Source organism: Amia ocellicauda, chromosome 17 (genome assembly GCF_036373705.1).
Source record: "Amia ocellicauda isolate fAmiCal2 chromosome 17, fAmiCal2.hap1, whole genome shotgun sequence".
NCBI lineage: Eukaryota > Metazoa > Chordata > Actinopteri > Amiiformes > Amiidae > Amia > Amia ocellicauda.
In genome coordinates this window covers 15,118,077-15,128,881 of record NC_089866.1, presented here as the reverse complement: position 1 = coordinate 15,128,881, position 10,805 = coordinate 15,118,077, and the positions used below count along the sequence as shown (strand labels likewise).

The 10,805-nt window shown below is 42.4% G+C and overlaps 3 protein-coding genes across 3 annotated transcripts; 1 reads left to right on the top strand and 2 right to left on the bottom strand.

Annotated features, from left to right (window-relative positions):
- The first annotated feature begins 287 nt into the window (after nucleotides 1-287).
- mrpl40 (mitochondrial ribosomal protein L40) lies at nucleotides 288-2,527 on the top strand. Its single transcript, XM_066688949.1, has 4 exons — nucleotides 288-535; nucleotides 925-1,008; nucleotides 1,459-1,614; nucleotides 1,744-2,527. The coding sequence occupies exons 1-4, from the start codon at nucleotides 477-479 to the stop codon at nucleotides 2,051-2,053; spliced, it is 609 nt and encodes a 202-aa protein (XP_066545046.1). The 5' UTR covers nucleotides 288-476; the 3' UTR covers nucleotides 2,054-2,527.
- Nucleotides 2,528-2,724: 197 nt separating this feature from the next.
- On the bottom strand, nucleotides 2,725-4,684 carry c17h22orf39 (chromosome 17 C22orf39 homolog). The gene is made up of 3 exons (XM_066688951.1): nucleotides 4,587-4,684; nucleotides 3,476-3,643; nucleotides 2,725-3,324 (listed from the first exon to the last, which is right to left on the bottom strand). Exons 1-3 carry the CDS (start codon nucleotides 4,611-4,613, stop codon nucleotides 3,193-3,195), a joined length of 327 nt encoding a protein of 108 aa, XP_066545048.1. The 5' UTR covers nucleotides 4,614-4,684; the 3' UTR covers nucleotides 2,725-3,192.
- Nucleotides 4,685-5,005: 321 nt separating this feature from the next.
- Nucleotides 5,006-10,790, bottom strand: ufd1l (ubiquitin recognition factor in ER associated degradation 1). The gene is made up of 12 exons (XM_066688948.1): nucleotides 10,662-10,790; nucleotides 9,538-9,670; nucleotides 9,209-9,241; nucleotides 8,905-9,026; nucleotides 8,660-8,790; nucleotides 8,033-8,105; nucleotides 7,782-7,850; nucleotides 7,314-7,382; nucleotides 6,800-6,850; nucleotides 6,312-6,400; nucleotides 6,123-6,204; nucleotides 5,006-5,895 (listed from the first exon to the last, which is right to left on the bottom strand). The coding sequence occupies exons 1-12, from the start codon at nucleotides 10,662-10,664 to the stop codon at nucleotides 5,821-5,823; spliced, it is 930 nt and encodes a 309-aa protein (XP_066545045.1). The 5' UTR covers nucleotides 10,665-10,790; the 3' UTR covers nucleotides 5,006-5,820.
- Nucleotides 10,791-10,805: the final 15 nt, after the last annotated feature.

The following is a 10,805-nucleotide window of genomic DNA, read 5'->3' as shown; positions in this document are numbered from 1 at the left end:
AGAGGATGAACACATATATATTGTGTATATGTCAATTATTTCTCTGTAACGCTTGCCTTATAAGCTTGAAATTGTGTTGAGTTTTCAAAAAGAGATATTGGCAGCTATCAATTCTTGAAACTAAACTGATGTCAGGTCGATCACAAAAAAACTAAATAAAAACACTATGATTGTTGCCAGCCCATTCAATGCGTTGCACTCACACAGACCAATGTTTTATTTTCTTGCGGAATAAATATTGCGAGGAACCGTCAGAGTCCGCGCCCTTGTTTCCAGCCGGAGAGGTCGAGCGCTGCACCGAGGGACAGCGTGTGGAGGAGAGTGGATGGGCCGGGAGAGGGCACAGCGGGCAGCGGGTTGACGGGCGGACACGGGCATCCAGGATCTTGTTTCTTTTGTTGTTGTGTGGTTTCCGTAGACGAGCGCAGGAATAGCAGATACAAATTTAACTAATTAAAAAATTCACAACCGCAACGATGTCCGCTTTTCTGTCTCACACAATGACTTTATTATCCAGACACACTGGTGCATTGTGGTAAGTTGTTGGTGTATAATTTAATTACTAAAATACCTGATCTGTGTGTGCTTTTTACATGTGCATAATTAGGATATCTGCGCCAAATAACCACGAGCGATAGCATTGGTACAATGGGTGTGATGCATCCTCCAGCAGAGAAATGCGGATATGGACAGTCTGAAGTTATAAGGTGCTCATTTTTGTATTTGTGCAGAATGTGTCTTCATTTTGAACATGTGTTCCTCAGTAAAGTAAGCGTGGAGGATCCGGATTGAACACCTAAACTCCTTTTCAGGGCGTCCATGACCTATGTTGTTAGGTTTTCCTCTTAAAATATTTATTTTTATTTGATGTTGTTGCTTATTTGTTTGCATCATTTGTTAGCAACCTTATTTCCCCCTGTTTAGCTCCCTTGCGGGACGGAGCTGCCAGAGCAGACAAAGTCACTGGTTTCCCTCTGTGTTGGCCCTGAAAAAGTCTCTCCCTGTGAGGTGAGTGAGACACTACGGTCCCAGACAGTCGAGATGTGACCAAAAACTCAACCCTAACAATGACAATTGGAAGGTGCTTGTGGAGTTGGAACTGAAGCTGCAGTGATTGATTGACATACTGTTAACCAATTAAATTAAATCCTGTCTGAATTTTCTTTACCCTCATATGTAGGTGTGTGTGTATGTGTGTGTGTGTATATATATATATATATATATATATACACACACACACACACACACACACACAGGTTGTATACAGGTTCTCTTCATGCACAGCCAAGGGCATTCCCTTTGAACATCATACATGAGGGAATGCCCTCGGCTGTGCGGGGAGAGAAAGCAGTAGCACAAAACGAGCTGATCACTTTGTATTTATATAATTTAATAAAAATAGAGAATCTGTTTGTAGCCGAGACACCTGCTGGTTAACCCCATGCTGTGTGTGTGCAGAGCCGAGCCCAGGAAAAAGAAGAAGGTTGACCCGAAGAGGGAGCAGGCACTGAGGGATCGCCTGAAGAAGAAGGTGAAAAAGCTGGAGAAGATCCCGCCTGAGTTCATCCCCATAGAAGACTTTGTCACCCCCGTCAAGTTCCTCGATGAAACCAGGTAACCCCCACACACACACACACACACTAAACTCCCCATCTGAAATCCATCAAATATCTTTTTAAACCAAAAAACAGAGTAGTGTAGATTTACTTTAATCTTTGCTTCCTCGCCCCACCTCCCATGTAGGGTGCGCACCCCACCGCAGCTGTCCCTGGAAGAGAGCGAGCGCAGAGCCCTGCTGCTGAAGGAGTGGGCTCGGTTCAAGTACACTCAGAACTGCACAGAGATGGCAGCCATCAGTGCTGCCCTGGACGCCCAGAAGGAGGCACTCCAGCAGCTACGGCAGGAGTCTGAGGAGCTGTATCAGGCTGCAGTCAAACGAGATGCAAGACTCTTCCCCTTTAACCACCAGGGGCCCAGCTACAGCCCACCCATAGACAACTACCGCTCCCCTGATGGCAAATACAATGACATCACCAAGGTCTACACACAGTAGGACAACATCCTGTCTCGGGCTGCAGTCCCCCATTGATCGCCTGTAAAAAGAGCCCAGCATGGGGTTGTACTTTCAATTGGTTTAGTACAGTTAAGTGGATAATTAGTTCAATTAACTAATTATGAGCTCAATTTACCTAAAAAAATGATGGAAAGACCCTGCTTTTCCCTCTACAACAGGAATACAAAACTCCTGTCTTGGACACCAGTCTCTATCTCTGAGATGGGTTTAAGCCTTGCAAACAGCAGAGGATCTGAAATGACATCCAAATTAATTGGCTCAATTAGGTAATGAAGGTCCTGAACAGCCCACCATTGACTCATTGGTTTGATTATTGATAACCGCAGGATACAGCTGACCTGAACTGTAGTGGACAGGATGCACGCCAGCAAGCATATCCCTCGTCTACAACCTGTTAAGTAATCAGATTGGGATTTGATACGTAATAAATTATGAATAAATACAATACAGCAATTGGTGTGGTTTGCAATGGCTTGGTGCAATTATCAAGAGGAATTATCTCATTGACTCTCCTCATTCTGGCTTCGAGCGGAAGGAAACTCCCTAGTTAAACTTGCCAGCAGTGACCACTTGCACTACTTTTATTCATCACACTTTTTTTTTTTTTCCCCAATATGTAATTAAAAGGAAATGGGGTGTCTCACAACACAAATGTTTTCATTTTTATTTTGCTTTTCACAAATGTAAAAACCACACCCAGCATTTTATAATGGGGGAGACATTGACAAGGTAGAATCAGGTAATGGAAATGACTAAACTTATTTTATTAAAAAAAATTGTATACCCTTTCTCAGGTAAGTGATCCGGAAATGCAGCAATAGTGGACATGAAAACAAATACGATGTGTAATTCCCTATACTGGGAAGCTGCTTTGACAATGGGAAATAAAAATTAACAGCTTATGTATAAGTTGTTGATTTAGAAGTAGACTCTACAGGAGTGGAAAATGTTACAATGCCAGGCTTGTGACTGTTGGACACATGTGGAATTAGAAGAATAACACAGCATTTTATTATACGCCTCAATCAGTACAGTTCGTTTCCAAGCCTGCAGCTTGTAAAACAATTTATGAAATGGATCGGCCCGGCACGCAGCACGAGTGCTCTTAGGTGGGCGGGTCAGCTGTCCTTGGGGCTGCCGTGGTGGAGGGGTAAGTGCCAGTCCGAAGGGGGCGTCTTCCTCAGCTTCCAGACTGGATCGTGCTGCCTCTGCTGTGCCAGCCTGGCTCTCTCGCTCTGGCGCAGGGCATCCTGCAAGAACACAGTAGAGCGTTATTTAGGGGTTAGATTGTGCACTGCAAATTACAGCTCACCAGACTCTGGTGAAATGAACCCTCTACCAAGTTCATATAGGGTTGATGCCACAAACTCCAGACTGGGATGCCAGTTATAGAGGACTCACCTTGGCTGCTGTGTCCTGGTGTCGCTCCCAGTCTACGCAGGTGTAGTAGTCTGTCTTCCACTGCTTGCAGGAGGGTGACTTTCCAAAGGTGTAGTAGTGGTGAAAGCGGTTCATCAGGCTCTTGCAGTGCTTGTACTCGCTCCAGTAGTCATTGCAAGACCGGGGAGGCTGGAGGAAGAAAAGGGGAAAAAATATTGTTTTAATCTAATGGCGAAGGCAGCTGCAAGCATTACTAGCAGGACTAGCAAATTTAAACTGCCTAACCTGGGTGAGAAAGACTGACCATGTACTTGTTTCAATGAAGTGACTGATCAATACCGGAGAATAAATGAAAACCAGACACCAAAGAGTCAACACAGTGTTAAGACATAGCTGGCATCCCCTGACTTACTGAGAATTGCACATGTATGACTTTTCGGTCAACGGTGCATGCTTTATTACATTAAAAAGGTAGATTATTTGCATCCTATTACAGGTAGTTTAAATATAAATCATGCACATTTTGCCAATTGAAAATAAAGCTACGCACAGTATGATATGAATTAAAATCTATTTTATAGTGAAGACTTCTTTCTGCAGACTTTTATAAAGCCAAATGTCAAGTCAGTCGCATATAATGAAGATCATGATTTTAAAAAGGTTTTTAGTTACGCCAAATGTCAAGTCAGTCGTATATTATAAAGAGCAATACTTAAAAAAGGATTTTAATTATTCTTCACAGTAGTTTCATTAAAATGTTTTAAACTGCGCAGGCGCAATCGGTCAGGGGATGCCAAATATGTCGTAACACCGGGACTGGAGCTTCCTCTGCACAGCGATGGTCTCTGCTAACTTTGCACACGTCGCTTCTCCGGGATAACCTGTTTATGAACGTCCAGGGATCTGTATTTCTGATTTGCCCTCTGCAGCTGCCAGGGTGCCCCTGAAGTTTCATGCCCAACGAAGGGAAGAGTGTCTTCATCTTCATCTTAAGTACATTGGTACACACGATACAGGGATATACTTTATAGGCAATTACACATCGTGCCTGCTGTTAGTTTTTACTCAGTTCCGTCTATGCTATTACTGAACAAGATGCTCGTGTCTTAATAAAAAAGACGTATTGACTTACCCTCCACATCGACTCCATGCCTGCCATTGCAACAGTCCAGCTTCCGGGAGAAACAGCACGTAAACAAAGCGACGCTCTCAGCCAATCAGGCTTCAGCGTGCCCCCTCGACCCTCCCACTATTTGTATTCCACTTCCGGTCAGCTCAACCCATCTACCATGGCCCTCTACCAAGGGGGATTTTGATATGAATGAATACTGGGTTCAGTTCTAGGCCCTTCCCGGGGCTTCGAATTAAAATGCAATCAATAGAGAGAATAACAGGTAGTTTAGTGTTCATGCTGCTGTGTAAGTTGTGTGTGTGCACCTCACAAGGAGTGACATTACAGTGTAAGTATAGTAATGTATAATGTATACAAATGCTACAATGTCTATCAGTTAACTGCCTCTCAGGAGCCATATTCATTAATTTCACAATGTATTTATTTATTCATGGATTTTATTTTGAACATTTATTCATTTTTGTATTTCTAGATGGTGACATTGCTTTTTATATTTCAATGAATCGAACATTCATTTTCTTTTCAATCAAACTACTTTTGCTTTTGCCATTCACATTGCTTTCTTGACTGCTTTTCACAGTTCAATGTGTGTTGGCTTTTGATTTATTTTTACATTTACACACCAGGATGCGTATTTAAGTTTATATAGAAGGACATGCATTCACATAAGTTTAATCAGCATCAATAAGAAAAAGAATACAACTGCATACCTCATCTTTATTAAAAGTTCTAAGTATTTTGCTTCTGAATTTATATATAAATTAACAAACTTACAATGTGTTCTGTGTGTTCTCAACCAAAATGTCAGGATTCATTTATAAGAAATACTTAATGAAACCTAATCCAAAAAAAGTTACACTGTAAAAAAAACCTTCAAATGCTCAGTTCTCAACTCAACTCCCTTTCATCAAAGCAAAAACACAAATTCTGTGACTAGATGTACAATTCCACCTGAACCTGCCATCACTTACCAAGCCTGATAATGTTTTCCAAATACGACAGTTTTCTGTGTTGTAAGAAAAGTGACGTTGGTGGAGGAGGCCATTGCTGGAGGAGCCAGAAGAAAAATACAAAATCGAACATAGGCCAGTATCTGTGTTTCAGAGACAGCGTTGACAATGACGTGTTTTATTTGTTACTCCTCAGTCAGGTGAGTAACTCCGGCCCTGAATTCTCCAGCCCCTCCTCCTCCTCCTCTCGCCAAGTCTGTGTGTCCAACAGTCCGTATCTTCGCCTAAGGCTTCCTCCCCTTCTTGCGCAGAGACTGTCCTTCACCAGAGAAGGCAATGAATCTGTTTAGAGCGTCCTCCTGGATAATAAAGTCAGACAGACAGTGTTGGGTAGACGTTCAGACTTATTCATGCTCTGCAAAACCGCTTCAAGGTCTGATCTAGCCAACAAATGGACATATTGCTAGATAATCAAGAGGGGATTTGTTGAAACTTATTGCATAAAAAGTCAAATACTTCCAGTTATGTGGCACTGCAAGGCACAAGTTCTCCAATGACATTTTATTGTGCTTATATAAACACTCACGTCGTCCATTCTCTTGGGCGGAGGCCGGGAGTTTCTAATGAAGGTGATCCTCCCAATTTTGAAGTCATAGTTGGGGATCCCCCTGCGGAAGAGAAAATGACAAACAGACCCACAGTATCAAACAAAGTGTCACAGCGAGGGGACCCACAAACACCTCCATCACTCAGCCCCATTCAGATCAAAGGTCACCTCTTAATGTCACTGGGGTCGATGGGTGCAGGGCTGGGTTCAATGCCCTTTTTCTTGCCATCCAGACGGTTTCCTGATCCAGTGAACGCCTGTAAAGAGTTAAAAGATAAAGGGGATTGAAAATTGCAGACAGGTAGATAACGGATAATTCCTCCTCTATCCACTACGCGAATGTGAAAACAAGTGGAAAATCTCTACCTCAAGACCTGAAAGAGAAAATTAATGATGTGCTCTTAGGGACTCCAGCACTTCTATTCAACACTTTATAAGTGAATCTTTACCCTTTCCTAACATGGAGGAAACAAGAAAGTGTCAGACACCCCTCGTATCCAGCCCTTGAGGGATCTCACAAAGGCTACACTATGGAAAGGCTTCTGCAAATGTTCTCGTTGGTCTGATTCAACAGTATGGAAAGGCTTCCATTTTAAAAACACACACAATGAGCTACCTACGGTCTCGATACCAAAATATGCAGATTGCAAACGTACCCTGAATCCCACATCCATTTCGGCATAACTGCTGTGATCTGCATCCTCCTCCTACACAAACGATCAAGTGAAATCATTTAAGGCAGCATATAATGGCAGCAAAGGCACTGCTTTGAAGCCAAACACAGAGAGGCTCCAGGCAACAAAACCTCCACCGAAAAAAGACAAAAAAAATCAATGCGAGGAAAAGAAAACAACTCCCAAACAGGGCAAACAAGTCATTTCCAGAGTTAAGACAGATCAAGCATTTCAGATTTGAACAAGATTCTGTACAGAATTGCCACCTTACACAAACCTCTACCTCATATCCATATCAATAATATATTTAACTAAAATATAACCCTTTTTTGTTACCAAACAAAAAGATACAAGGGAAAAAAAATCTATAGGGAGTTTCTCAGGAGAAAATGTATTGCAAAAGTTTGGGTTTTGGGTTAGATATTCTTTTTTAATGTTGCTAAGCAAAAAGAGAAACAAAAAAGAGAGACAAATTAATTGGCTGCAGCTCACGCACTGTGGGTTCCTCCGTGTGATATGTGCGTCTCTCCGGCTCTTTGTAGCCTAAAGGAGCATCAAAATCCACCTGGGAGAGAAAGACAAGCCCGCATCAGAAGAAGTGAAGGAACAGTAATATCCCTCAGCGATCAGCCAGGCCCAATGTGTTGAGTACAGAGCTATGAAACTACATTAAAAAAAAAAAAAAGCTCTGTACACTGTATGCTGTTCCTAGACACTGCAGAGCAGGCGGTTTCCAAAGAGAATGAACGCTAATCTCAATCATATGATTTTCTATTCAACGCAGGGTCCAGCTTCCAGCACTGGATCTACTGATGTCCGTCTTACAGGAATAGCATTTTACTTCTGTAAAATCGGAACAACCCCATTAATATGAAGCTTTAGGGTTTTGGACTCTTCACCCAATTTCATCAGCAATTTGATACCCCCCCCCCCCTTGCCAGCACTGAACTCCCAAGCTTCTCACATTCATGTCACACTCGATGATAGACACGGCCTTGTCGGGCTTGGTCTCCATCACGCGCAGCTCATAGATCTGGAAGGAGAGTGGAGAGTAACGATAGTAACGATTAATGACACAAGCCCTGCACTGCTCTCCTGTATGAACATATACAGATTTAAATGTATATAGGTAGGATCATACAATGTATAACAGTTTGTGTATGTTTTTTTTTTTATTTGGCTTCACATCGTAGGTCATCAAAATGAGTAATTTACCTTTTCATTGTAGTTGATGGCGATGACGTCACCGGTGGTGAGACAAGCGAAGTTTCTCAGCGCGTTCTCCAGTCTATCGCATGGCCGTCAAGGAAAAGCGATGCAGTGACACAAAGGGCCAGATGCTCTAAAACGCTGCTACAGGCTTCCAGTCACAGTGGTGTGGCTGTTTATAAAATGGCAATAGCAACAGAGTTTGGAAATGCTAAGAAAACGATCAAGGTCACCCATGTCAATAAATATTTTACTGACTGCTGGATACACAAAAATAATACAAAAAAAAATGTAAACAATGCCTGTCATAATGCACGATCGCCTTTCTTAAAGTCTTGTTCGAAACAGGAGATTCATTTCAATAATCATTAAATTATATATTTTAGTCAGTACCAATATTCAAGCTCTTGCCCTTTCCTTCCTTTTTATTTTTACACACTTCTTACACGTAATTTACTTTGTGTTGTTATTTTTATACTCTGGGACACGGTGTGGTGTGTCGATACTCACTGCGCCCCAGTTTCATGATCCAGGCATCCCAGTTGTCTCCAGAGGGGCAGTGAAACACTTACTGCACACACAAGGACAGGTCAGTCTATCTTAGCTGCTATTTCTAAAGCAGAGGAAGGATACACTGCTTTTGGGTTGGTGATGTCCAGAAAGTCTGGGCTCTGGGGCTGGAATTTGGAGTAGGTCGCCACTAGGAGGTTGACACTCTCCACCTGCACCAGGCCTCCCTCCTCCAACAGCAGGTTCTGCATCATCTTGGGGAGGGAACGGAAGAAAGCCACGACCAGGCGTCAGCACAAGGGAAGACAAGGGTTTTGGCCTTTTTGTCCGAACGCCCTGGCGAGACGCACAGAAGTGAGGAAACTCACCCAATGTGGTAAATAGCAAATGCCTTCGTCTGCCACGAACTCCAGCACACCGCAATGAGTCATGCGATCAGAGTTCTTGTTAGTCAGCTTAAACAGCATTGGATATGTGATATTGAGGCGACCTGGGGAAAAGAAAACACACACACACAAAGATTTCCGTTAAAAAGTGTTCTGTTAACACAGCAAGAATCCTACGAGTGCTAAGTGTCATTCCATTACCAGCAAAATAACAACTTTTAAGAACCAAAATACAATTAAATCCCTCTTGTGCATTTCACATGCTTTCACTGTTTCAGATACTTACTGAGCTGGTCCAGCGCTGATGGCGGCATTATAACTGGAAGAGAGATCAAATAAAGGAGCTTAAGAACGGGACAAGGAAAACTCAACAGATTGACATACATTTCTATAGAAAATATATCATGGATGCCCAAGACAGGTCCTTTAGAGTTACAGTACTGGAGAGTTTTGGTCTCTCCACAGTTGTTAACTCATCAGCAGCTAAGCTAGACTTATTTTGTAAGTCACCCTGGATAAGGGCGTCTGCCAAGAAATAAAAATAATAATAATGTACTTAATTGACTATCGACTACTGTTCCCATGTCCCCACACATTTGCCCCTTCCTTTCTTACTTTTCCCTCCCTTCTCCACGTCGGATCGGTCGTTGGGCCCAGCCAGCATGGAGACGGAGTAGCAGCGGTACTGTGTGGAAAAGCGGTTCTGGAAGGCCCGGGGGATGGGGTGGTCAAACATGTTAAAGGAAAACTGCAGGAGACAAGGTCAAGTCAGTTAACCCGGGAAGACACATCGATGCCAACCAAGGGCGACACTCTACAGCTCTCCAACTCTTTCCCTAGACGGCCCACCAGTGTCTTCTGCATCTCGCTTCCACCATCCCACACAGCTCCCAGTTACTGCATAGCTCTCACGGACTAATAAAGGTGACTTTTCATTCTCCCAAAGCTGCAAATGGAGATTTTGTTTAAAGGCATATTTTTGTAACCTTAAATGTCAGAAGAGTGGCTTCATGCATTGTGTTTTATCTAAAGCGCTGTGGCGTTTAAAACATGCGGTTGTGTTTCTGGGATCACCAGCTTGTGTTGGTCTTTAACTGAGGCTGATCAGCCTCTCAATTGGACTGTGTTTGGCGTGAAATGAATGAGTGAATATTTAAAACGCTATTTCTGAAATCAGACCACGACAGATCTCCACATTAACTTTTCCTGTGGGGTTTAGCCATGTATTACTTCTGATTCGTATCCTTATTAAAAACATAAACATTTTTATTTCGATCCGATACATCCAAGCAAAATATGTTTTTATCATTTTTACATACGAGACAATTCACGTATTTCAGACCAGTGTGTTCGACAGATGTCCATCAAACGCGTAAGATTATTAGTTTAATTGGTTTAATTTAATTATTAATGATGATGGACGCGGTTGTCACAGGCAGGACGGAAGGACATTAAGACAAACGGTCAAAAATTAACAAGTATTCATAGTTACACACAAAAAGCAATTCACAAAAACTAAAATTAGCCTATGTACAAACGTTGATGTTCTGGTTATTTTATACTATTATTCACACTATTACTATGATCAAACAATCATAAACACGCAAATGTGGATGTATGCATTTGTGTCGGTTTTTAAACGGTGACTGTGCATGTTTATACTGCAGTGAAATTACACTTAACGCCCTTAACGTTTTAGCCTAGTAATAATACAACAGCCACTGAGATACACTACTTACCATGATGGTGTCCCGTGTATTTACTGCAGTTTAATTGTTCACAACTCCTACAAAAAATAAATAAAGGAGTTACTTCCCTATCATCGCCTTGTACGCTTGTCTCGTCACCGGGAAGTAGATTAGCACCGAGGGAAATGACCCCAT